The 24,711-nt window shown below is 35.4% G+C and overlaps 2 protein-coding genes across 2 annotated transcripts in view; one reads left to right on the top strand and one right to left on the bottom strand.

Annotated features, from left to right (window-relative positions):
- LOC124292508 (sterol carrier protein 2-like) overlaps positions 1-5,754 on the bottom strand; it is a 40,640-nt gene extending 34,886 nt beyond the window's left edge. Inside the window, exons 1-2 of the mRNA XM_046729626.1 lie at positions 5,650-5,754; positions 3,268-3,325 (exon numbers count right to left, since the gene is read on the bottom strand). Coding sequence (XP_046585582.1) covers positions 3,268-3,325; positions 5,650-5,700 — 109 coding nt within the window. The 5' untranslated portion in view covers positions 5,701-5,754. The remainder of the gene's footprint in view (positions 1-3,267; positions 3,326-5,649) is intronic.
- A 1,134-nt stretch (positions 5,755-6,888) lies between these two features.
- The window catches only part of LOC124292506 (nipped-B-like protein), a 79,066-nt gene continuing 61,243 nt past the window's right edge, over positions 6,889-24,711 (top strand). The window contains 1 exon segment of the mRNA XM_046729623.1: positions 6,889-7,110. The gene's annotated coding sequence lies outside the window, so the exon portion shown is untranslated.

The following is a 24,711-nucleotide window of genomic DNA, read 5'->3' as shown; positions in this document are numbered from 1 at the left end:
TACTAGATGGCACTGAAAAATGTTTACAGGCGACATTAGAAATTCTTAGTAAATATGCCCCATTTTCAGGCTTAAACATAAATATAAACAAATCACAGATATTATGGATAGGCTCAGAAAAAAAAAAAAGAAGAAAATTTTGCAGAAACTGGAATCTAGACTGGAAGATTGACCTGTTTACACATTTAGGAATTGTATTTACTCGCAACATCGCAGAAATGGTTGAACGCAACAATAAAGATAAACTTAAGACTCTCAAAATATCAATGAATCAATGGTTAGCAAGAGATCTAACTCCCTTAGGTAGAAATACCATATTGAAAAGTTTACTTTATCGCAACTCATTTATTTGTAACTCTACCCAACCCAAATGATCAAAGGATTAAGGAAATTGAGTGAGTGAGTGAGTGAGTTTAGTTTTACGCCGCACTCAGCAATATTCCAGCTATATGGCGGCGGTCTGTAAATAATCGAGTCTGGACCAGACAATCCAGTGATCAACAGCATGAGCACCGATCTGCGCAATTGGGAACCGATGACATGTGTCAACCAAATCAGCGAGCCTGACCACCCGATCCCGTTAGTCGCCTCTTACGACAAGCATAGTCGCCTTTTATGGCAAGCATGGTTTGCTGAAGACCAATTCTACCCCAGGTCTTCACGTGTCGATTAAGGAAATTGAGCAGCTCTGCTATAAATTTATATGGAAAAACAAACCAGACAAATTCAGTCGAGAAACTATCACAAAGAATTATGAATACGAAGGAATACGAGCCCCAGAGATAATATTCTTCTTCAATCGCAAAAAATATCATGGATTAAAAGACTCACCAACTCAGATTCAAAAGTAAGGAAATTGCTACAAACAAAGACACATTGTAACATTGACAGCTTTATACAAACATGTGAAACACACAAACTTGAATCAGTAATAACACAAGAAACAAATCACTTTTGGAAAGACACTTTGAAATCATGGGGTAAATTTGTAACCAGAAAAGCAGAAAATGCAAAAAATGCATGTGATATCTTATCCCAACCCTTATGGTTAATTGACAATTATTAAGATGGATGGAAAACCAATCAATTATAAACATTATTCAAGCATGGGATTACTTATATAAATGATATGTTTGACGCCCAAGGTAACTTTTTAACGGTGGAACAATTAAAAAAATCATTTGGGTGCAAAACTAACTTCCTAGAGCGTCAAGGAATAGTAGAATCAATTAAATACTACTGCAAATCCATAAACGTCCATATTGAAGAGAAAATCCAAGCTCCGATTTTGCCCTATCTTTTACGAAATATAGTAGGAAACCCAAAAGGATGTAGAGATATTTATGACATACTCATAAATGGAAAATCTAGAAAACCTTTAACATATCGAAACAAGTGGCAAAAAGAACTTAATGAGTCTATTGACAATAACATATGGGAAACGATAGAATAAACCTTTAAATCGTATAATAGTGTAAAACACTCTTGGTTTCAATACAGCATACTGCATTGGTTTCTGCCAACAAATGATTTGCTAACAAAAATGAAAAATAAAGATTCCAACACATGCACATTTTGCAAATCCGAGAAAAAATCAGTTTTACATCTATTTTGTGACTGTAAAGTCATAAAAACTATTTGGAAGAAAATAGAAGAATGGATATTCGAAAAACACAGGATCAAATATTATCTTTTCAAACAAAAATATTATTCTAGAATATTGTGAAAAGAGAAACCATGTTCTGAATTTGATAATAACAGTAGTGAAATATATTATATACAAAATGAAACAAAGAGATAAAACACCAAATTTGAACTACATTATAGAAGACGTAAAGACAACATATTATGCTGAACGTTTTAATGCCTACTCAAATTGCAAATATGACAGCTTCACATAATTTTGGTCACTATGTCACAATCTGTTCTGTTAATCTAGCGCTATATATATTTTCAAGTACCTATTCATTTCCACCTCAAAGCACCTTTGCCTGTAAATCAACTTTGTATAAATTTGCGAATCATGTTTATACCAACCCGTTATGTAATGAACTGTATGACTTGGATGTATGGAGATTAAAAAAAAGAAAAAAAGAAGAAGCTGGAATGTGCCTCTATATGTGAAGATTTGAGGATGTCATGCTCCAGCATGAAGTTGGTGATGAATGTTCCAAATGCATAGTATGTTTAAGGTATCAGACTTTTAAGCAATGTAAACCAAGAATCCAACTGTTACATCTAGTAACACCATTGAAATTAACACTATTGTGTAGTCCTGATTTCAGTTGAATATCCTATTCTGTCGTTATTTCTATCCTGTTAAAATCTGTAATTGTAATGTGTAGTCACTTGATTATAGATTACATTGAAAGTGGAAAACACTTTTTCTCCTTATTTTCTGCATGAAAATAAAGATATTGTTGCAACATTGTTAAAGATTTTGACAGGATTAACCTTCTGTATAGTACAGCACCAACCCTGTGGAACAGTCTTCCTACTCCCATCAAAAATGCTTCATCCTTAGAAGCATTCAAATCGGGACTTCAAAACCTTCCTCTTCAAAAAGGTCTACAACCTATAACTGCGAAATATTCTCATGGTCATTTTGACGAACTGTCAAATCTTCCTCATGAACTCTAGTGACTCTTTTTATTTGTAGCGCTTTGAGCATGCTCTGGATGGACTATGGCGCATAAGAAATATCCTTTTATTATTATTATTATTACATCACATCCATGATGTAGAATGCTAGCTCAAACACCCAAGGGTCATTTTGAACACAGCAAAACATTCTCAGGTGATAGGCAAATCATATATTGTAACCCATCCAGCTTGCCTAGTGTTATTTGTACCCTGAAAGCCAGTAGAAGTCATCACACGTTATACCTTGTAACACAATCAGCATGCCTCCAGCCCAGTCTGATGTTATTGGTATCTCTCTTTGGGTTAGTAATAGTATCAATGTTCCCAGTAAAGCAGTCTGTGTCCAAACCTATTTAGTCTACAATCCAAAAACAAAGCTCTTAACCTCATTTTCCTTAGGTAGTAGTGTTATCATGTCCATGGACTATTATTAACTGAGCTTTATCAGACTTTTCTGTGCTTTCTTTCTTGTACTGACACCCATAATGTCATGAATGTAGAATGACAACCAAAAACCATCAAAACTGAGTCGAGTTTGGCAGAACTGACCACCCATACTGATCAACTAGAACTACAAATACAGACAGATTGTGAAGTATTCATATTTTCAGAAATTTCACTCACCAGCTTCTTTCGCCATGTTAGGGTAGTCGAAATCTTCTCGTCGACCAGGCTTCTCAAACTGAAAATCATTTTTTAAAATATACTCCTTGTTGAATATCACTTCTTTTTCTATGTATCTAAAATATATATAATTGTTTGCAGTTACCACTGTGGCTACCAATGTCATCTTGAGATTTTAAAACAAATTAACCAAGGCAAAAAAAAGTGCACAAAACCCAAAACAAATATGAAATAACATCCACATGGTACAATTTTGACTTCACACAACTTTGGTCTCATTTCTGAACATTGTACAAAAATTTCAGTTGTGTGACACTGAACCAGATTTTGACTTGCAATTTAGTGATGTAGAATACTGAAATTTGTATCTCATGGTATAATCTTAATTGCAAATATCGCATAGTAAAAACAAGTGCTGAATATTTACTACGATGCTGTTTTGCATAATAATACGGATAAATATAAAGTGGGATAAAAATGTTTGGGAGGCATTATGTTCAGTGTGAGTGAACAATTTATTGCCCTATCTGACAAAATAATGACATAAATCAATGACACAAATGATATAATTAATAACTGGATGTAAACATTTATAGCAGAAGAGAGGCTAACAGGAGCACCAAGCAAAGGGGGAATAACTGCGTTGAGCTTAATTGTAGTCCACTGAACATGCAGAAACTTGATAGCTCAGAGAAAATTTTCATACTACTTTTTTTTATGTGTAACCAAGAGATACTAAAACCTTTATTTGTTTTCAGAGCATTAAAATATTTGTTAAAAAAAAGAGAACATAATTTTAGGCTTTTTCAATGCAACAGGAACCTAAATTTCACTCATAAAATAACATCAGTTGTTTGCTGATAGAATCTGAACAATCATAAACCTGCAAGGCGTCAATATGATATATAATTCAGAGATTTCATATAATGGCCAGTGATGTTTAATCCCAATTTCAACATTTTCTTTAACAAATTTTATTCCTTGTTCGGTCACCTGAAGTGCTACGATGTAGATTTTCCTGGGCACAATACATAAAATAGCAGTTATACTCAAGTGTACATTGTGCAAAATTGTTGCATGAAAGTGTAACTTTGACAAAGGCTGATTCTTATCTACATCTTCTTTTTGTGGTCCTGAAACTGGACATACATACATACAGGGCACTTATACAAAACCATGACATCAGCAATTGTACAACTACATGAAGTGTGAAATTCTAATAACAACTTGGGAAATGTCATTAACATCTGCTGCTGCTGTGTTGGGGCCAAATATCAGCCTCTCAGAAGGTCTGCATATATCCTAAGTTAGAGTTTCATTGCTTACAGTTACTTTCAATATTATTTTTACTTTTACATGCTTTGCTGAGTGTCCACCTGTACCATTGTGAAATATGGCATATAGGTGTATTATATTATTGCCTTGTAATTTCTACAAAGCTTCATTGAAAGTGCATATATTGTAATGTTGGCTGTTTAATGCTGCACTCAGCTCTATTCCACCTTTAAGGCTATAAATAATCAAGTCTGGACCAGACAAAATAGTGATTTACATCATTGGCATTGATCATGGGATGGAATGGATGTGATAACATGTATTAACCAAGTCTGTATACCTGACCACCTGAAGCTGTTAGTTAACAAACATGGCTGACTGACAACCAGTTCTAACCTGGCTCTTCATGACAGCTAATTTGTAACTAACTGACTGACTGAGTTTGGTTTTACGCCACTTTTAGCAATATTCCAGCAATATCACGGCGGGGGACACCAGAAATGGGCTTCACTCATTGTACCCATGTGGGGATTCGAACCCGGGTCTTTGGCGTGACGAGCCAACACTTTAACCACTAGACTACCCCACCGCCCCTAATTTGTAACTGAGTCAACACTTTCGTAAAAGCCTGAGCAAGTTATTACCTATGCACATGTAGCAGCTATGCAAAAAGGTCAAATGCTCAACAACAGAATATTTCCTAAACACTATATATGGAGCCTGATTCTATTCAATACACTATTATTATTTATGATTAGGACATAATAGATCCTGTATTTATTTGTGAAAATGGATTTTTATGTTCTCTGGCGATGTTTGCATTCTGCTTCTTTCCCCATCATGAAATCACTTCAAAAGTTCAAAGTTTGAAAAGTTCAAAAACAAATAGTGACATCTATCACAACAGTTACTTCATGATAAAGTGAAACACCATGATGACCAGTACGTTTATCATGTAACTCAAAGTCCACTCTCTCCACCACTACAAAGATCGTTATTAGAAACACAATTTTAAAATCAAAGGCACAATTTCAATCTAAACAATGAAATATAAAATGAAATGTTTCACAAGCTGACAAAAATGTCACCATCTTAAATGCAAATCACCTTGGTCATGCCGACACCGACAACAAACACTCTACGACCAACCATTTTCATGAAGTTTCATGCACTGTTTACAACGAGATGAGCCATGCCTTGACCCGTGGAGGTTCAGCACTATTTCCCTTCCAGCTGGTTATTGGCGATGTGTCGCAACGTGGTGGTCTGTTGATGGATTAATAATACTGCGTTTTCCTGTCGGAAACATTTCATAGCAATGTTCTATTCGTTAAATTTGATTGGTGAGTATACGTACCTATATAGCATGTGTGTCTCGGTTCCATCGCTTCGAACAGAGATACATCGTTGACTTGGAATTTTAATTTTATTTTCAATATTTCCACTTGGTGAATATATCTAGATTATATGACGTGATTGATAGCTGTTAGAAATTATTTTCTTTGGTAGCTATGTGAAGATGAGTCCGGGCTTCGATTTCTATAAAGACCCGAACAAAAATAAAAGTCTACTATAATAATATACATCGCCTCCCAAAATTCTTCGATCAATACCAGCAGATAATAAGTCATCTTCATACGGGTGGCCACTAGCATTAAACAGTCAGGGGTATATCTGAAAAGGGATCAACTTGGTGATTGTTGAGATCGCTCCAAACGAGATAGCTGAGAATCTAGAGCGTAAAATACAGATGAAACAACCTATCTGTGTGTTGAAGTGGTCTTGGTCGATAATTTATCTATATGTTTTAAGTGTCATTCATCATAGGTAGTAATAGTTCATAGGGGCGGAAGAGCTTTTTGAAAAGGGGGGTGCACACTCGATCTTGAGAACGGGGTGGGGTGGGGGTGGTGCACACTTCATTTTCACCCGTTTTCACGGGTCATATACATGTAATAAACTTTCAGGACAAAGGTGGGGTGCGCACCCTTGCAACCCCTCCCACCCCAATCTGATTCCGCCTATGGTTGATGTATTTTATGATGTCCCTCGATCACCTTGATGGTATGACTACGTCTTGCAACTCATTTTGGAATATCCGTTTGCAAAATTAGTTGTTCCGAATGTACTATCATTGTAAGCCTCGTCTGATGGACAGTGCACTACTTCCAAAGACGCACTTAGGGCACCTTGTCAATTACTACGCTTTCACGAGGCTTTCTGACAAATAAACTATATAAATTTAACATTTGATTGGTGCATATACTTTAAATGAAACGATCGAGACCATAAATTTTCCGATGCTTGCTGTTATAAGCAGATCCTGAAAAAAAGCTGGGCCTATATTTTGTGTAATACTTCGGTCAACATGGAAGCTGTTCGGTTACAGTAATTTTTGGCGCGGGTTATTGTTACGATCATGGCACAAAACACGGAAATTCAAGAGCTGTTTCTTACATAACAGTTAAAATGGGGACGGGAGCTATCGGATAACCATTTCCGATTATATCCATCTAGGATTTATACTCGAAATCTCTCACGATTTAATCTGATACACCGATAAGACAGGTGAGTACCATGTCATTTACAATGGTTGTGATGCTTTTCAATTCCTCATTTTCGTTTGTTATGCAAAGAATATTGCTGATATTTTATGGTATGCCTTTTGAATAGTGTTGTTTAATTACATAAGTATGACTGCCGGCCATTGCAAAGCCATCGGTATCTGTCAAATACTTAGTTTGGATGTAAATGTATGGTTTCCTTCCTGACCGAGTGTCCCGTTTGTTTACAGTTTGTTCCGGTGTTGATATCAAAGGTGTTCTTGAGTCGTATTTTTGTTGTTTTGTCTCAGGGTATATGATAATCGCAAACGGTCTGCCCATTAACGTTGTCAGTGATTTCCAACGCTTATCTACTTTGGCGTTGAAATTTTGAGAGACATGCATTGTGATTTATCTGGCCAAACTGGAAGCCATTTACTCTACAGGCGACCAACACTTTGGTGGATGTTAAGAGACAATAATCGACAATACTGAAGGTGTTGTTTGCATGTTTACATATTACTTCATTCATGGCTAATAAGCTTTTATGAATACGTATGGTTGTGCGTTCCTGTTATTCAAATAATGTTATTTCTGTACAATTTTATTAAACACAGTCCAAACAGGAAGAGGCTAAATCAAGGGAGGTAACTCTTGGGACACTACAAGGTTTTATATTGACAGTTCTACAGACATTCTCCACAAATTGTGCTGCCAGATTGTAGATGAGGCTTCTTTGCATTTTGAATTTGTAAGAAATCTGTCAATATTTAACATGGAGGTTACAGTAACACTTGTGATATAAGTCATTACCTCGCTCTTTTCATTTCCTAGATTTCTTTCCCACATTTGATATGTTTTGTTATGAATTTTAGTTTGGAAAAGTATTAGATGACATAATTATATAGCAGTTGGTTGACTTGGCTATGTAAATCTATATGAAGGTTAGTCCCTTGTGCTGATCTTTGTGTTGTGTATCTTTCTCTTCTGCATTTTTGGATGCTTTAGGACAATCATTAATTGCATGAATTATAAAACATGTCACTTACTTATAAAAGGCAACTTTATCTCAACAACAAGAAAGATGACAGCCCATTATTCAAATATTGACACTGTCTGTGACAAACGTAACAATAAGAAACTTACTTTTTAATGTTTAATTTGATGTTTCACTTTTTGTGAATATTGATTAGTCCCGAGCCCAACGTTGATGCAAGTTACTTTGAGAAGTTACTTTAAGAAAATATATCTGAAAGAAATCATATTTCACATCAGTGGTGACATATTTATGCTTTGATTATGAACAAAACAGTATCCTGAACATGATTTAAAACAAGATGTAGCTTCATGTATTGCGTGAGTAAATTAACTAAATTGATGATGTGATTTCGATAATCTATAGGGCTGCAACGAATCCACCGTGTAGCGAATATGATGTATATCACGAATAGTGGTTAACGAATCCAGATATTGTGTAACGAATACAATACCAAGTCAACACTTGATGTTTTATTAATATCTGAAACATAACAAATTAAGTCTTTGACATGGTCTGACCATGTTGACAGTGTTAATTTAACACAAAATGACCAGTGACCCTATTACTGTCAGATTAAATGTATAAGAGTGTTGACTATTATCCTCTTTGGATATGTTCCATTTTGCGTGTCGCTTTGATGACTTGAGACAAGTGAAAACCCAGAGGGACAAGACAATTTTTGTTAAAATCTGGTCATTTCACAAGTAACACTGGACACAAATGAGCTACCTCAAGTTGACCCATGGTGGATAAGGACCCTTTCATTTCCATACATATTTTATCCCCAACATGACATAATGGATGAGATGATACTGGTCATTCCAGGTTAGAATCTTCAGCAACCTATGATAGTGACAGTGTAAGTGGTTTATCTGATTTATGCTCCATGCATTTACAGACTGCGTTGATAAAGCTTAACTAATGCTCTGTGCAGTGTTAAAGACATATGCATGTTTGTTTTACCAGAGTGTTTATTTTGCAGAAGCTTTAGTCAAAGACTAATTGGGTTTGAAATCATTTTAGATACATTTGCATTTTTGTTAATTTTTATGTTAGAAGTAAGGACAACCTTTAGGTTTGTTCATGAAGCATTGAGTTTCTGTTCAACCACACTTAAAATTACCACTCTTATGCTATATATTTTGCAATCTGAATTGTAACCTGTAAATTGGCCTCTGGCCCATTCAGAAAGAAATTCAATTCATATAAAACACCAGGGATAGGTGATGCTTAAATTCTTCCAGATAATTAAAATCTGAAAATTATGAAATATATCTTTATGAAGTTTTCCTCAGGTTCCAGAGTGGTACCAAGACAATCTTTTTCATATCCAATGTCATGTAGAAAATAATGTACATGTTCAATCACAACTTGACGTGAATCTTTTTTTCGCATTCTGTCTTCTGTATAAAATTCGACAAAGCCGGAAAAGTGTTTGTAACAGTACTCCATCCGTGAAACAGTCTTCGATGATTCACTAAATTATTGTGACTTGTGTTGTGTGAGGTAGCTGCTGTCAATGGTAAACAGTGGTGGCAAATTTGTGTTCAATATATCATGTTGTTGCTTGTATTTTTTCTGCTGCAAGACAAGTATTTGCTAGAACAACAGATTTCTTGAAGGCAACTCTAAACAGGAAATATTGTCAAAAATAGGAAAAGATTAACTATGGGGGCTGATTGCTGTTAAAGGTGATAACCATAAGGATCCAGAACTAGGAAAGGTTCCATGTATCCTCTGCAACTAAAACAACTGATTTGCCTGGTCCAGATCATTTACAGGTTATCATCTTAGAGTTTGAACAGAAAGTTTCTTACATCTTGAACAGAATATTCATTTTTTTCCCCAAACATTTTCAAAACAAATAGCCAAAGCGAATTGAATAGAAAAAAACTGTGTAAGTTATCCTGACCTTAAATGTGTCTTAACATCTGATGTTAAATGTTTTTAAGGAATTTTCTTTTCTAATTTTTCAACAAGATCTTTCTAGCTTTTCCTTGATGTCTCTCAACATACTGTAACCTTAACAGTGATTAGATAACAACACAATTCTGATCATTATATAGTGTGTAAAACAGTAGTACTGTTAATATGAAGTTAGCATGCATAGTGAGAACTTTTGGTTTTTGACTGCTAACTTTAGTGAAATGTCAAAATGTACAACAGGACACAGTATATTTGCTAAAAATAAACTAAACAGATTTAGCTAAACAAGAAGCTTAACTTTCTATCTTCTGTTAGGTGGGAGTTGTTCTCCTTGATCTTCATGAGCTTTATCACACCGGTCACACGAAGACCCTGGGTTTGATTCCCCACGAGTACAATGTGTGAAGCCCATTTCTGGTGTCCCCTGCCATGATATTGCTGCAATATTGATGAAAACAGCATAAAACCAAACTCACTCGCTCATACTTTATTTTCAGTATGATAACTTGGATTTCCAAACAAGTTGTTGTATATATGCAGTATTAGGATACATACTATAATCACTGCTTCAGTATCGAGATACATTGAGGTATCATGTGTCACCTGTATCATGACATCCAGAGTTGTGTCCATAGCACCATCCAAAGAAAGGTACACAACAATAGCATTGTGCATGGAGTGTATAACATATGGGTTCATTTAAAAAAAAATAAAAGATGATAAGAAAATTGCAGGTGACATTAGTAATTTCACTAATTTGTTACATAGGTTGGGAGGGTTGGGAAAAGTGGGATCACAAATTTAACCACATAAGTTCAAAACATATTGATGAATGCACTTATGAAATGTATTTTTGTTAGTGAGCGAGTTTAGTCTTACATCTCTTTTAGCAATATTCCAGAAATATCATGGCAGTTTTTTTTGTTAGTATTGCTGTACATGAATTGTTGTTGCAATAAATTGCAATACAACAGTATCCATCCCACAATGTGACTCACAAATTGAAATTTCAGATACAATATACAGTAGAACACGGATATAACGAACTCCAAGGGACCATGAAATTTAGTTCGCTATATCCGGTGTTCGTTATTCACATTTGACCGCCATCTTGGATTGTAGAGATGTAGAGACACGTATATGCTGAGGCTACAAATATTTATTCTTGTACATGTACATTGACATAACATTAAAATTCTGAATTTATCATTCACAGACATTAGCTAGAACATGTTTAACAATCACAACAATATCAACAATACATGTATATAACTTAATTACTTTGCTGACTTGCCTATGACTGTTGACTGTTGACGGGACTTTTAAATTTGTTCGCTATATCCGTTTGTACGCTATATCCATGTTCGCTATATCCGTGTTCTACTGTATCACTAATAACATCAGTCATTCAGAACAACACTTCGTACTGCATCCTCAGTGATCCCCATTTCACTTAATATCAGTCAGATAAAGCTAAGGTTCAGTTTGTAACAGTTCAGACCCTAACCGACATCAAAAAGCACTGGATAATATATGATCACCATACTTAGTCAGTGATTGGGAAAGACAGTTTGATCAATGTGCCAATGGCCATCTGAAAATATGATGGGGCCCAACTTCCCAAGGTAATGAAATACCAATAAATTTTATTTAAAGAAAAACAATTCATCCAAATCCTGGGTGTTCATTTTCATTTCAATCAACCATTTAACTCTTTCAACACAAGCCAACCGAAAGCTTTTACTGCCATGACACCAAGTTTCCACAGACTATGATGTGATAGATGAAGCCTACGTTTATCAAGGAAAATATCAGCTTGTAAACCATTATTGCTAGTACATCTCATACACCATTTGAATGGTCTAATCCTAATGTTGACAAATATCAAAGTCATTTTTATCATATTATTCAAATGAACAAACTTTAACTTAATAAGTTTATGTTTAATGAAAATGCAAGCTTAAACATTTATAATGTCCAGATAAACCACTAAGGAAATGAAAACTGCAGCGATATATTCCATTTGTATGATGTCATAATATCCTCTTACCTATTTCATTTTTATTTTCATTTTTATGTAGTCAGAAAAATATAAAAGCAGGGATTGGGAAAGGCATGGGCCATTTGCACATTAGAATAAAAAATGGCCCATTAAAATTTTGAAGTTAACTATTGATACAAGGGCATGAAAGCTCTGAACATCAACAACAGGGATTGGGAAAGGCAGGGGCCATGGGCCATTTTGCACATTAGAATAAAAAATGGTCCATTAAAATTGTGAAGTTTACCATTGATAGAAGGGCAGTGGCCCATTCTAAATTCAGAAAATGGCTAATAATCCTGAAAATAGCCCATTGTCAAAGTTCTCTATCCCAATCCCTGCAACAATATCACTGTACCCTTGCCAAGAGTATTTTCACAGTTGTAAGAAGCGATTTTATTGGATAGAGATTGGTTTCTAATGACGCTTTTTCGCCAGTCTGCTATAAGGGTCTGTCAAAATCAGACACGTGGCCTAAGGCAGCCAATCATATTACAGCAATGGATACCGTGCTCGTAAACAAAAACTTTTAGATTAAGACAAAAGTTTTGGGTAATATAATGCTATTCGGAACATATTAAGCACAAAATCACTACCTATACGTAAATTATGGAACTTATTGGACGTATTGTGCTAGGTTATGATCCGTGACAAAAATGCTTCGTGCATATATTTTCGCATTAAACATTGTGTCCGAGCGTGAAGATTGTGGCGTCTCACTTGTCAGTGACTTGACTTACATTACATGATCGCACAAAAAGATGAAAATAGTAATTTTATATGTACGTTTGACAACTTTTATGAATGCTATTGTTGATTTTATTCATTAGTTTATTCAATTTATTTAATGATTTCCTCGAAACATGGTTACTTTGCTCTTTGACAATTTTATTGTGGACCCGCTGCCGAAGCATGTGTCCGAATTATAATTTTAATTCTGCCGATAATATATGATCAATTGAAATTTAATAAGCGTTTTCAGACATTGTGAAATGTGATAGATTAAATATATGAATCATAAGTGAGGTAGGTTCCTAAAATTATGTCTCATTTTGATGTGACTACTGCCTGGCCGATTATTCGGCCTGCGGTGTTGAATGGGTTAAATATGGAACTTTATGGACGTATCATGCTAGGTTGTGATATGTATATATTTTCGCCTTCAAAATCGTGCCCGAGCGTGAAGATTGATGCGGCGAAAGCCGAGATGTCACTGGACTTACATTACTTGATTGCATGAAAAGATGGACATAGTAACTTAGATGGACATTTGACAACTTTTATGAGTGCTTTTGTTCATTTTATTCAATTTAAATAATGATTTCCCTCAAAACCTCAGTATTTTTTTCTTCGACAGTTTACATGTGATGTGGACCCGTTTTTCAATAACATTGCGAAAAATAGTTTCTAATATTAATTCTGTCGAATGGTCAATAAGTGTTTTCAGACATTGTGAAAAGTAACAGATTTAATGAATCAACCATGTCAGGAAGGTTCCTATCATTTTGACGCGACAACAAATGCCTGGCCAGTAAACCGGTCTGTTGTATTTATTAGGGATAATGAAATAGGGTAGTAACACTTTTAATTTTCAAAAGGAATTGCTTTTGTGCCATTAGGGCACATCTACTGGACGAAAAATGCGCCGAGAATTTTTAAATCACTGCTTGTTTCAATTCAATTTGGTATTGCCTTGTAATTGATTAATTTTACTAAATGTGCCTTTCAGTTCACCTGTATATAGTAGTGCCTCTTGCTTTTAGCTTCCTCTTTGTCACTAATATCTATGGTGTTTATAGAATATGATAAAAGTTGAATTGAAAAAGATTATGGAATACCCCATGAAGGATTTATATATTTTAGGGAACAAGGTTACATGTGAATCAAAAAATGCATGGAGAGGTAATGTTTACATTGCGCCACTGTGCGACCTTGCCCTTGAAACCCCACCAAGAAGTCTGGTCACAGTCATTACGAGATATATTATTTTATTTTTTTCAGGTTGGTAACAAACTGCATGCAGTACATTGCACTATAATTACAAATAGTGAGTTGTCATATTTTCAACAAATCTGATTGGCTGATCTGGAGTCAAAATTGATTGTTTTTTTATACTGACTTCAGGAAACTACGTTCTTTAACCCATTCAACATGGCAGGCTGAATAATCGGCCACAATGTCATGAGTCACCAAAGGCCGATTAATCTGCCAGGCAGTAGTCACATCAAAATGAGATATAAGTTTAGGAAACTACCTGACTTATGATTCATTTACTAAATGCATCACTTTTCACAATGTCTGTAAACACTTATTACATTTCAATGGAGCATATATTATCGACAGAATTAAAATTATAAACTATTTTTCTCAATGTTATTGAAAAACGCACACGGACACACGCCTCGACAACAGGTCTTGTCAAAGAGCAAAGTAAAGATGTTTTAAGGGAAATCATTAAAGGTCACATGCAATTTTGCAGATTCTGATACCTTTTCGGTATGGACTTACAGTAACAAATGATCAAAAATCCAAATTCAACTTATAAAGTTGAAAAATAACGCGATGAAAACCCCCCGGCGAAATCGGAGTTTAAACGATTGACTATATCCACCCTAGCTGAAAAGTGGTTTCAACAGCTGCGCTGCACTGCGCTCATGGCACATGCACAGTGAATAGGTTAGCGCAGCTTGAAAGCGACATTTCAAGATGGAAAACCTTCGCTGGCGGTGAATACTCGGAGTAGGCTTTGATGTGAGCTATTTTTCTTAGTTTTGTTGATATTTCACAGGCGAGAGAGCTTTTGATATGTTATAACAGTAGATTACCGATTTAACTGTTTATATATTTTCATTTGACTATTTCACCACACGTTTTTCTTACCGAGTCACTTTCTCAGTTCGATATTTAAAAGCAACGTCATTATTTAGCATTATCAGAACTTCTAACTGTGAGCTAGATGTGCCTCTGTCACAGACAAAACGCAATGTCTGTTTTATTGACACCTATGTGTCTGCCTGTCTGTCTGGTAATGACAATATGCAATACACAACTTCGATCACTGACCACATGCAATTTGAACACCTATCAGGCTATACACCATAAACAAAACGCATTGATTATGGCTCGTGCACCCGAGTTCTGTCTCTGTCACATTACACAGGCAGGTGTGATTCTTGTACACATGACATTTTATGATGTCTGTTGATTGCAAAATGTTATGCACAAATAATGAGCATGTATTTACAAAACCCAACATCTCTATACACACACAAACAGCCTGACTGTGTAGGCAAATGAACCAGCCAATAAAAGTCTTTGTTACACTTAAGTGCACGCCCACCCGCTCTGACTGGGTTCGGTATCTCGGGTGCTTTGTTTCGAGGGAAGTAAACCCAAGTACAAAATATTGCACTTTTGATTTGCGATTGTACGCTTATAATTTTGTTTGGTTGATTTTTCATAATGAGCAATGTATATTATGTGTCATGAATAAGTGATAAACGATTCACTTGTATATTCGCTGAATCGATCCGTAGCCCTTCATGAATTCAATTCGTTATTTGTGGTCACCAGAACCGAATATTAACGAATATTTACGATTTTTTTAAGGGCGCATGTTTTACTTAAACCCTTATGTCCTTTCCAAAGTGAGATATGCAAGAATGGAACATGTACTAGCATTGCAGCAGTGCAAGTCATGTTAGTTTGCCAAGACTGCACATAGTACTGTCGATTATAACTATTACATACCAAATTTGAGTGTCATGAGATAACTGGTTATTGCTGTGACAAATTAACTCTGTCAACATGGCCGTTCCATATTGTACATCAATCACTTAACTACAATATTGTATTCGTGAATAATTATTCGTACTCGTTTTCCAATATTCATGATACATATATTCGCCACATAGTGTATTCATTGCAGCCCTAGTTTTAATTATGTTTGTTTTTTTGGTTGCATGTGACCTTTAAATAAATTGAATAACCTAACATATCTAAGTTACTGTTTCCATCTTTTTGTTCGATCATGTAATGTAAGCCAAGTGACATCTCGGCTTTTGTCGCCTCAATCTTCATGCTCGGACACAATGTTCAATGCGAAAATATATGCATGAAGCATTTTTGTCACAGGTCGTAACCTAGCACGATGCGTCCAGTAAGTTCCATTATTTACATATAGTAGCGATTTCTTGCTTTACCTTCAGAATAGCATTATTTTATCCAAAACTTTTGTCTAAATCTGTAAGTTCTCGTTTACGAGGACGGTATCCATTACTGTAATATGATTGGCTGCCTTATGTCACGTACCTGATTTTGACCAATCAAGATCCTCATAGCAGATTGTGGAAAAAAGCTTCATTAGAAACTAATCTTTATCCAATAAAATCGCTTCTTACAACTGTGAAAAAACTCTTGGCAAGGGTACAGTGATATTGTTGATGTTCAGAGCTTCCGAGCGATACCCACTATCAAACGAATCGCCTTGCATGTTATTCATGCCAAGCTCCAAAAACGAAGGTATTTTCCACTGTTGTGTCATGTTAATGATCAGAAAGTAGTGTTTGGAAATGGTTGAAATCTCACAATTGATAATTGTTTCATTACCAATGAACAATCATCTAAAAAAATTGGTTAGCATCATTTTACAGGTTTTCCTATTCAGGTTGTTATTGCAGATAAGTATAACGTGGTTCTTTGTTGTTTTTTGTTTTATTGAAAAACTGAGCAAATTGCATTTGCAAATTTCACATCCTGTGTAAAAAGATTCACTTGCTACTTTAACTCATTCAACACCGTAGGCCGGAAAACCAGCCAAGACGTCACAAGTCCCCAGACACCGTAGGCCAGTAAACCGGAAATCGGAAAATTATTATAAAAGATTTTCCGATTTCATAAAAATGAAAATATAAAAGAAAACGGTAAGGGGATATAATAACATGTTACAAATGGAAGAAATCGCCACATTTTAGGCTTCCTTTGTCTTTTATCAGGACATTACAAATGTGTAAGCTTGCATTTTCATTTACAAACAGTAGGATTAGACCTTTCAAATGGTGTATGATATGTAGTAGCAATAATATTTTACAAGCTGATATTTTCCTTGATAAACATAGGCTTCATCTATGACCTCAGAGTCTGGGAACTCTGTGTCATGGCAGTAAATGCCTCTGGTTGATTGGTGTTGAAAGAGCACGACCTCCAAGACCTACCCAATTTTTTTTTGGACAAAACTATGAAATCATGGTTAAGTATGTAATCATAAGGATGTATATATTGCAATATATAGCAGTAAATTAGCAATGCAAAAATCAGGCCAATACCAATCACAAGTACCCTGTATGACATAATCTTTAGTACAAACTTGGATGACAGATTGTTTTTTTAACCTAGTCATTACATCTTCACAATGTGATAAGAAATGTGGATATCTATTTGACAAGTAAATACCTCTTAAACAGCCTTCTGCAATATGGCCAATTACGTGCCTTCTTTTGGTCCTGACCCTACATGTCGTCATGTCATGCTATTTTACGTTACTAGTATATGTTTATTTCCTTTGTGCTAGTAACATTAATTCATAGATGTCTTTTGCTGACTCAGGTGTTGAGCTGCTACAACAGCTGCCAGCTATAACATGCTGCTAGGCTTGACTGGGTTTGACCTGAAACTGATTGTTCCTATAAATAGCCTCTGTCTGGGGCTTGAGTCAGCAGTGGCTGAGTGCTGCTTGTATCCAGAGCAGCCACCAGACCAATTTCTTCTCATTGGTAAAAGGGAAGCATGGGTTTTTCCATGTTTTAACCATATGATCTAATGATAGACTCTGTGCAACATGTGTACACACAAATTGTGGGATATCCTTTTTGAAGCCTGTTTTGTTGTTTGTGTTTCTATTTTCAACAATATACAGGTTAAGAAAATAGTTTGAAGGGCTAGGATACATTGAACTTGACATTTTTAAATATTAATGAACAGTTGAAGTTGTGCCAGTAAAGACAACTGACCATTTTCAATGGTTATTAGTGTGAGTACTTGGAGTTATATTATTAACTGGACTTAACTGACTGAACTAAAGACTGTGATTTGAGGTTCTCGAGGCAAACTGACGCTGGCCCCAGGTCTGCAGTGAATAGATGTGTAAAAATTCCCATTTTGAAAATTAACATTTACAAATTCATCAGTTTTTACTGATTAGCCAAATGATCTGCCATCCACATGATTCTCAATAGCAACTCCTAGTAACTTCATAACAGGTTCTCAGAGCTCCAGATAAGCTGCTCATTTGCGTATAATAGAAAAGTTGAAATACGCAAGAAAATAATATGGCAGCATATGGAAAAACACTAATTATTTACGTTTACACTATGTCAAAATAACAATGCTTATTTACACAATACATCAAAATCATGTTTCATATTGTATCAATTCAGGCCAATTGAAACAAACTTGGAAGTTTTTCCATCTCCAAATATTCACGATTAAAAGAATCTTGAATAATTCTAAACGCAATTAAGTTGCGCAGTGCAGATTGAATACCAGTCATGGTTTGTTAACCCTTCACTGATTTGCCCGTCTAGAAATAGCGACCTATCAAATAGCTGTTTTCTTTTATATATGTCCTGTAAACAAGTCCATAATGGTGAGCAAGCCTGGTCGAGAGATCCCACATGTAAATTATTTAGTTTAACGCTACAAACAGAAAACAACTTCATTAGAGGACTGCTGGATGAATTAATAGGCAAGTGCTGAGTTTCACAATCAGAATCAATTGCTGGTGATAGTTTAAATGAACTTGTAACATTAGCTATTTGTGGCGTGGAAGTGAAACAACACAATGGGAACATGGTTTTGGAAAAACAGTTGCTTTGTGGAAAAGAAAATATCCATGGTTAATTTTGAATAAATAAAGAGAGTCTTGTGAGGTTATGTTGCAGCGTGCATCAGGCAGAAAAGACGAATAAAATTTGACAACTGTATGGGTTGACAAAGGTTCTCTGAGTGTACAAATTTTGCCCAAATGTGTGTCAACCAAAAATGTAGTGCTAACAAGAGTGAAAAAGATTTGGGCATTCAGCTTTTGAAAAATACTCGCATAAATACAGTTTGCCTAAAATTATATTTAACATATGTTATATTTGGGATTACGCTTTCTCAGTAAAGTACAGATTCTAGTACTTTTCTAATCACCAGCAGGCAAAGTCAGCTAACCCATTCAATCACAGTGGAAGCCATGTTACATTTGACCACTGTTTAAATTGCATTTTGTGTTCATTGTAAAATGTTGAATAGGATTAGGTGATAGTAGTAGTTGTTATAGATGTGTGAAATGTATAAGGCTGTATATTGGCAAGTACAATGTGTTGCATGACATTGTGATGCAGGTATCTTTATTGCAGCGTCTGCTCTGGTTTATATTTTCCAGGGGTCACATGGACCCCTTCACTCTGAACTTAGGGGTTAGCACTATAATGTAACATTAACCCATTCCACACCACAGGCCAAATAATCTGCCATGTCTTGAGTCCCCAGACACATGAAAATGATCTATAATTTTAGGAACCTGCCTGACATATGATTCATTTATTAAATTATCACTTTTTACAATGTCTGAAAACACTAATTATATTTCAATTGGCTATATATTATCGACAGAATAAAAATTATGAACCATTTTTTGCAATGTTGTATCTCGCAAAAAACATATCTCGGAGACATGCTTCGGCAGTGGGCCCAAGTCAAAATTATCACAGAGCAAAGTAACAATGTTTCAAGGAAATAATGAAATGAATTGAATAAACCAACGAATAAAATCAGCAACAGTGCGCATTAAAGTTGTCAAACGTACATTTAAGTTACTATATCCATTTCTTTTTGTGCGATGTAAGTCAAGTCACGTCTTGGCTTTTGTCACCTCTATCTTCACTCTATAGCACGATATGTCCACCAAGTTCCATAACTTACATATAGGTGGCGATTTCATGCTAATAACATATTCAAATAGCATTATTTTACCCAAAACTTTCAAAACGTTTTTGTTTAAGATGATACGATGATGGTATCCATTGCTGTAATATAATTGGTTGCCTTAGGAGGTCACGTGCATGATTTTGGCCAGTCATGACCCTAAGAGCAGGCTGGCCAAAAAATTTAACTCATTAAACATATACTTGCAGTTGTAATGTCATTTGGATGAGATGATAAAAATAACTTTCATATTTATCGACAATAGAATGGTGTATGATATGTAGTACAGGGTTTCAGATTGTCATCGGCCTTCAGTCATAGTCCGATAACATTTTCAAATGACTGACTACTTTCTTACTTATTAGGACACTCAGGCCGATCGATAATTTCGATGTTATTTTCACACATTGGACCTAATAAATTACGAATATTATCATTTACAAATTCATCAAAAACTAACCACAGAAATCTTGATCATGTTTCCGCGGCGTGTATGTATTTACGCATCCATTTTTATCACACTAAGCTACCAAATGTACATGTAATGGATTACGCGATTGGCTGCTATTTTAAGCATTGGACAATCAGAAACGGGGTTTACAGACCCCACCCGCATGTAACAATGTTCAAGGAATCATTAAATAAATTGAATAAACTAATGAATACAATCAACAATAGCATTCATAAAAGTTGTCAAATGTACATATAAAATTACTGTTTCCATCTTTTTGTGCGATCATGTAATGCAAGTCAAGTCACTGACAAGTGACATCTCAGCTTTCGCCGCCTCAATCTTCACGCTTGGACACGATGTTTAATGCGAAAATATTTGCATGAAGCATTTTTGTCACAGGTCATAACCTAGCACGATACGTCCAATAAGTTCCATAATTTACGTAGAGATAGCGATTTTGTGCTTAATATGTTCCGAATAGCATTATTTTACCCAAAACTTTCGTCTAAATATAAAAGTTTTGTTTACGAGGACGGTATCCATTGCCGTAATATGATTGGCAGCCTCATGTCACGTGTCTGATTTTGACCAATCACGACCCTTATAGCAGACTGTGGCGAAAAAGCGTCATTAGAAACCAATCTTTATCCAATAAAATCGCTTCTTACAAGTGTGAAAATACTCTCAGCAAGGGTATAGTGATATTGTTGATGTTCAGAGCTTTCGAACGATACCCGCCATCAAACGATTCACCTCGCATGTTATTCATATGAAGCTTCGAAAACTGAGGTATTTGCCGTTGTTGTGTCATGTTACCGAGCGGAAAGCCACTGATATCGGGAAATAGGCGACCATACATATTATTTAAGTAATCTTTATATAATAATTTTCTGATTACGTAAAAAAGAAAATATAAAAGAAAAAGTCACGGGGATGTTATGACATGTCACAAATGGAAAAAAAATCGCCATAGTTTTTGCTTCTTTTGTGATATTTCTGGACATTATAAATGCTTGCATTTTCATTAAAAAATCAATTTATTTAAGTTGTAGTTGTATTATTTGAAAAATATTAGAAAAATAAATTTCATATTTATCAACAGTGGGATTACATCTCTTAATTTTGCTGTATATCTAGAATCCAAGTTGCAACATTAAATGTCATTAACAATTTAGTTATATGATGGCATTGGGATTTAAAAAATGTCAAAAAGAGCTTGAGGTCAATGGCCTATCACCAGACACCCACTCAGGACACTTGTGCTACTGATTTTTATAGGCTTCAAAATCACTGTAGTAGCAATAATGTTTTACAAGGCTTCATCTATGAGCGAGTGAGTGAGTTTATTTTTACGCCGCACTCAGCAATATTCCAGCTATATGGCGGCGGTCTGTAAATAATCGAGTCTGGACCAGACAATCCATTGATCAACAGCATGAGTATCGATCTGCTTAATTGGGAACCGATGACATGTGTCAACCAAGTCAGCGAGCCTGACCACCCGATCCTGTTAGTCACCTCTTACGACAAGCATGGGTTACTGAAGATCAATCTTCTAACCCGGACGTTCACAGGTCTTCCTCTATGACCTCATAGCCTCTGGGAACTTGGTTTCATGGCACTTAAAGTTTCTGCATGGTGTTGAAAGAGTTAATAGAAGAATACAATACAGGTTCAGTCACTGCCTCCATGAAACCCACATGTCACGAAAGGATGTTCAAACTTATATTTGTGCATCTAAAACGCAAAAATGCCCTCTTAAGGCCAACACTGTAATGGGTTTGCCTAACGAAAAATGCAGTACATGGGTTGTCAGTTGGTTATGGTTTATGATGGTTGTTTTGCTCAAATCAGTCAACTAAATTTGTCTGTATGCAATGGCTTGTAAACTTTATGGAAATAGTAGTTATCAGCTTCTTAATGAGGGCTTGCCATTCACAGTTACAATCAGGTTTTCGCATTTATTATATGCTCGTTTTATGGGTTTTCTCATGCTTATGGAACATTTGAATGATTCTTACTTGCTGATCATATGAAAAGCTGCAAAACACCTCAATAACCTGTAAAGGACAATGTTTTCTTATTAACAAGCCATCATCTACATTTTTGCTATGTCTTTGCAAGACACCTTGTAGCAAATAACGCTGCCACCCAAAACATAATACATGGTCACTCTCTTGAACTCAATTTTCTCTGTTACAATGTTCTGAAGTTGCTATTTATAGTTTGACATATCCAACACCTGATTAGCTGAAACAAATGTAATACTGCGAACATTAATACATGCAAAGCTGAAAGTAGATATAGGTCTAGTCTGTCTCACAGTCCCCGAACCACATTATTTTCCCTACTGCCAAGCCCAATCTGCAGGGCTAAAGCCCTAAATAAAGCAAGTCTAGATTTCCTCAGATTCAGGATCTCTGGTCTTTAAATGGGCTTGTTTGTTACTATCAAAATTATATATATTCAGAGACTAAGCATTAGTCTAATATAGGTCAAGAAACCTGTAAGAGAATTTGTGATTTCTAGGGAGAGAAAAGTGCAGGATTTCAAGTAATATTTTATATTGTGAAAAGGTTTTGCAATGCGTATGATTTGAAAAACGAAACTAAGATGTCAGATTCGATTTTCGATGAAACGAACCGAATCATTGCAGCCCTACATACAAGTATTGTCAGTTTGACAGTGTGGAAACTTGTTATAATCATGTTTATAATGGTCATGCAACTGAATCCCTCAGAAGATATTGGTATGTTACAGACATCCATATGAATTGCTTGCACAGTATCTCGAGTATGTGAATGGAATTTGATGAATTTTATGTCTGTAAGGTAGGGCTTATATTGAGAAAACTGTTGATGACCTCTCTAGGTGGTCACAATTTTTATAGGTCGCTTTTTGAGCAGATTATATTATAGATGATCTTTTATGGTAATTTGCAAATCATGAATTATCTGGTTTTTATTTTGGATAATAATAAACTCTTTTCCGTTGATTTATGAGGGTACTTAAGTCCCGAAACTTTCAAAGTAAATTTAGACTTACCAGGATTTTAAGCGTAGAATTTTTGCGATTTTTAATTATGGCTAAATTTGACTACAATCGCCAGCAGCTGAAGGGATGATGTAAACCCAGCTAGGGTCCATGTAGGTATAAAAGATACTGTAAGTCCCCATGGTCCCTAGTATGGTGATCAACCTTCAGTTGTTGGTGATCTATAGCCCATTTGTTATATTGTATTGTTGTCTCTAGTGATTTATTTTTATGATTGCGTATTAGTTTTAAATTAAGAGTTGTGATAGTCTAGTATTTTTACTGTCCTTAGACGACAGGCTTTTACGTTCTAAATTTATTTTAATATTGAGAAATTGAAATTTTTTTCTCGTCACGACATGGCTGCAATATTGCCGATGTGACGCTCAATATTCACTCGCTCACTCACTCACTCACTCGATTTGCAATGCTTAAAGGTCACATGCAACCAAAAAAACAAACATAATTAAACACAATTATCACTTATTCATGACATATAATATACATTGCTGATTATAAAAAATCAAACAAACAAAATTATAAGCGTACAATCGGAAATCAAAAGTGCAATATTTTGTACTTGGGTTTACTTCCCTTGAAACGAAGCACCCGGGATACGGAACCCAGTCAGAGTGGGTGGGCGTGCACTTAAGTGTAATGAAGACTTTTATTCTTTGGTTCATTTGCCGATACAGTCGGTTTTGTGTGTGTATAGAGATGTTGAGTTTTGTAAATACATGCTCATTTTTTTGTGTATAACAATTTGCAATCAACAGACATCATAACATATCATGTGTACAAGAATCACACCTGCCTGTCTGTGAAATTACATAATGTGACAGAGACAGAACTCGGGTGCACGAGCCATTAATCAATGCGTTTTGTTTATGGTGTATAGCCTGATAGGTGTTAAGTTCAAATTGCATGTGGTCAGTAATCTAAGTTATGTATTGTATATTGTCATTAGCAGACAGACAGGCAGACACATAGGTGTCAATAAAACAGACATTGAGTTTTGTCTGTGATAGAGGCATATCTATATCACAGTTAGAAATTCTGACAATGCTAAATAATGACGTTGATGTTAAGTATCGAACTGAGAAAGTGACTCGGTAAGAAAAACTTGTGGGGAAATAGTCAAATGAAATTATGTAAACAGTTAAAT

The sequence above is a fragment of the Haliotis rubra genome, unplaced genomic scaffold (genome assembly GCF_003918875.1).
Source record: "Haliotis rubra isolate DU_JTF1 unplaced genomic scaffold, ASM391887v1 Scf52, whole genome shotgun sequence".
Lineage (NCBI taxonomy): Eukaryota > Metazoa > Mollusca > Gastropoda > Lepetellida > Haliotidae > Haliotis > Haliotis rubra.
This window is presented reverse-complemented; position numbering and strand designations above follow the sequence as displayed.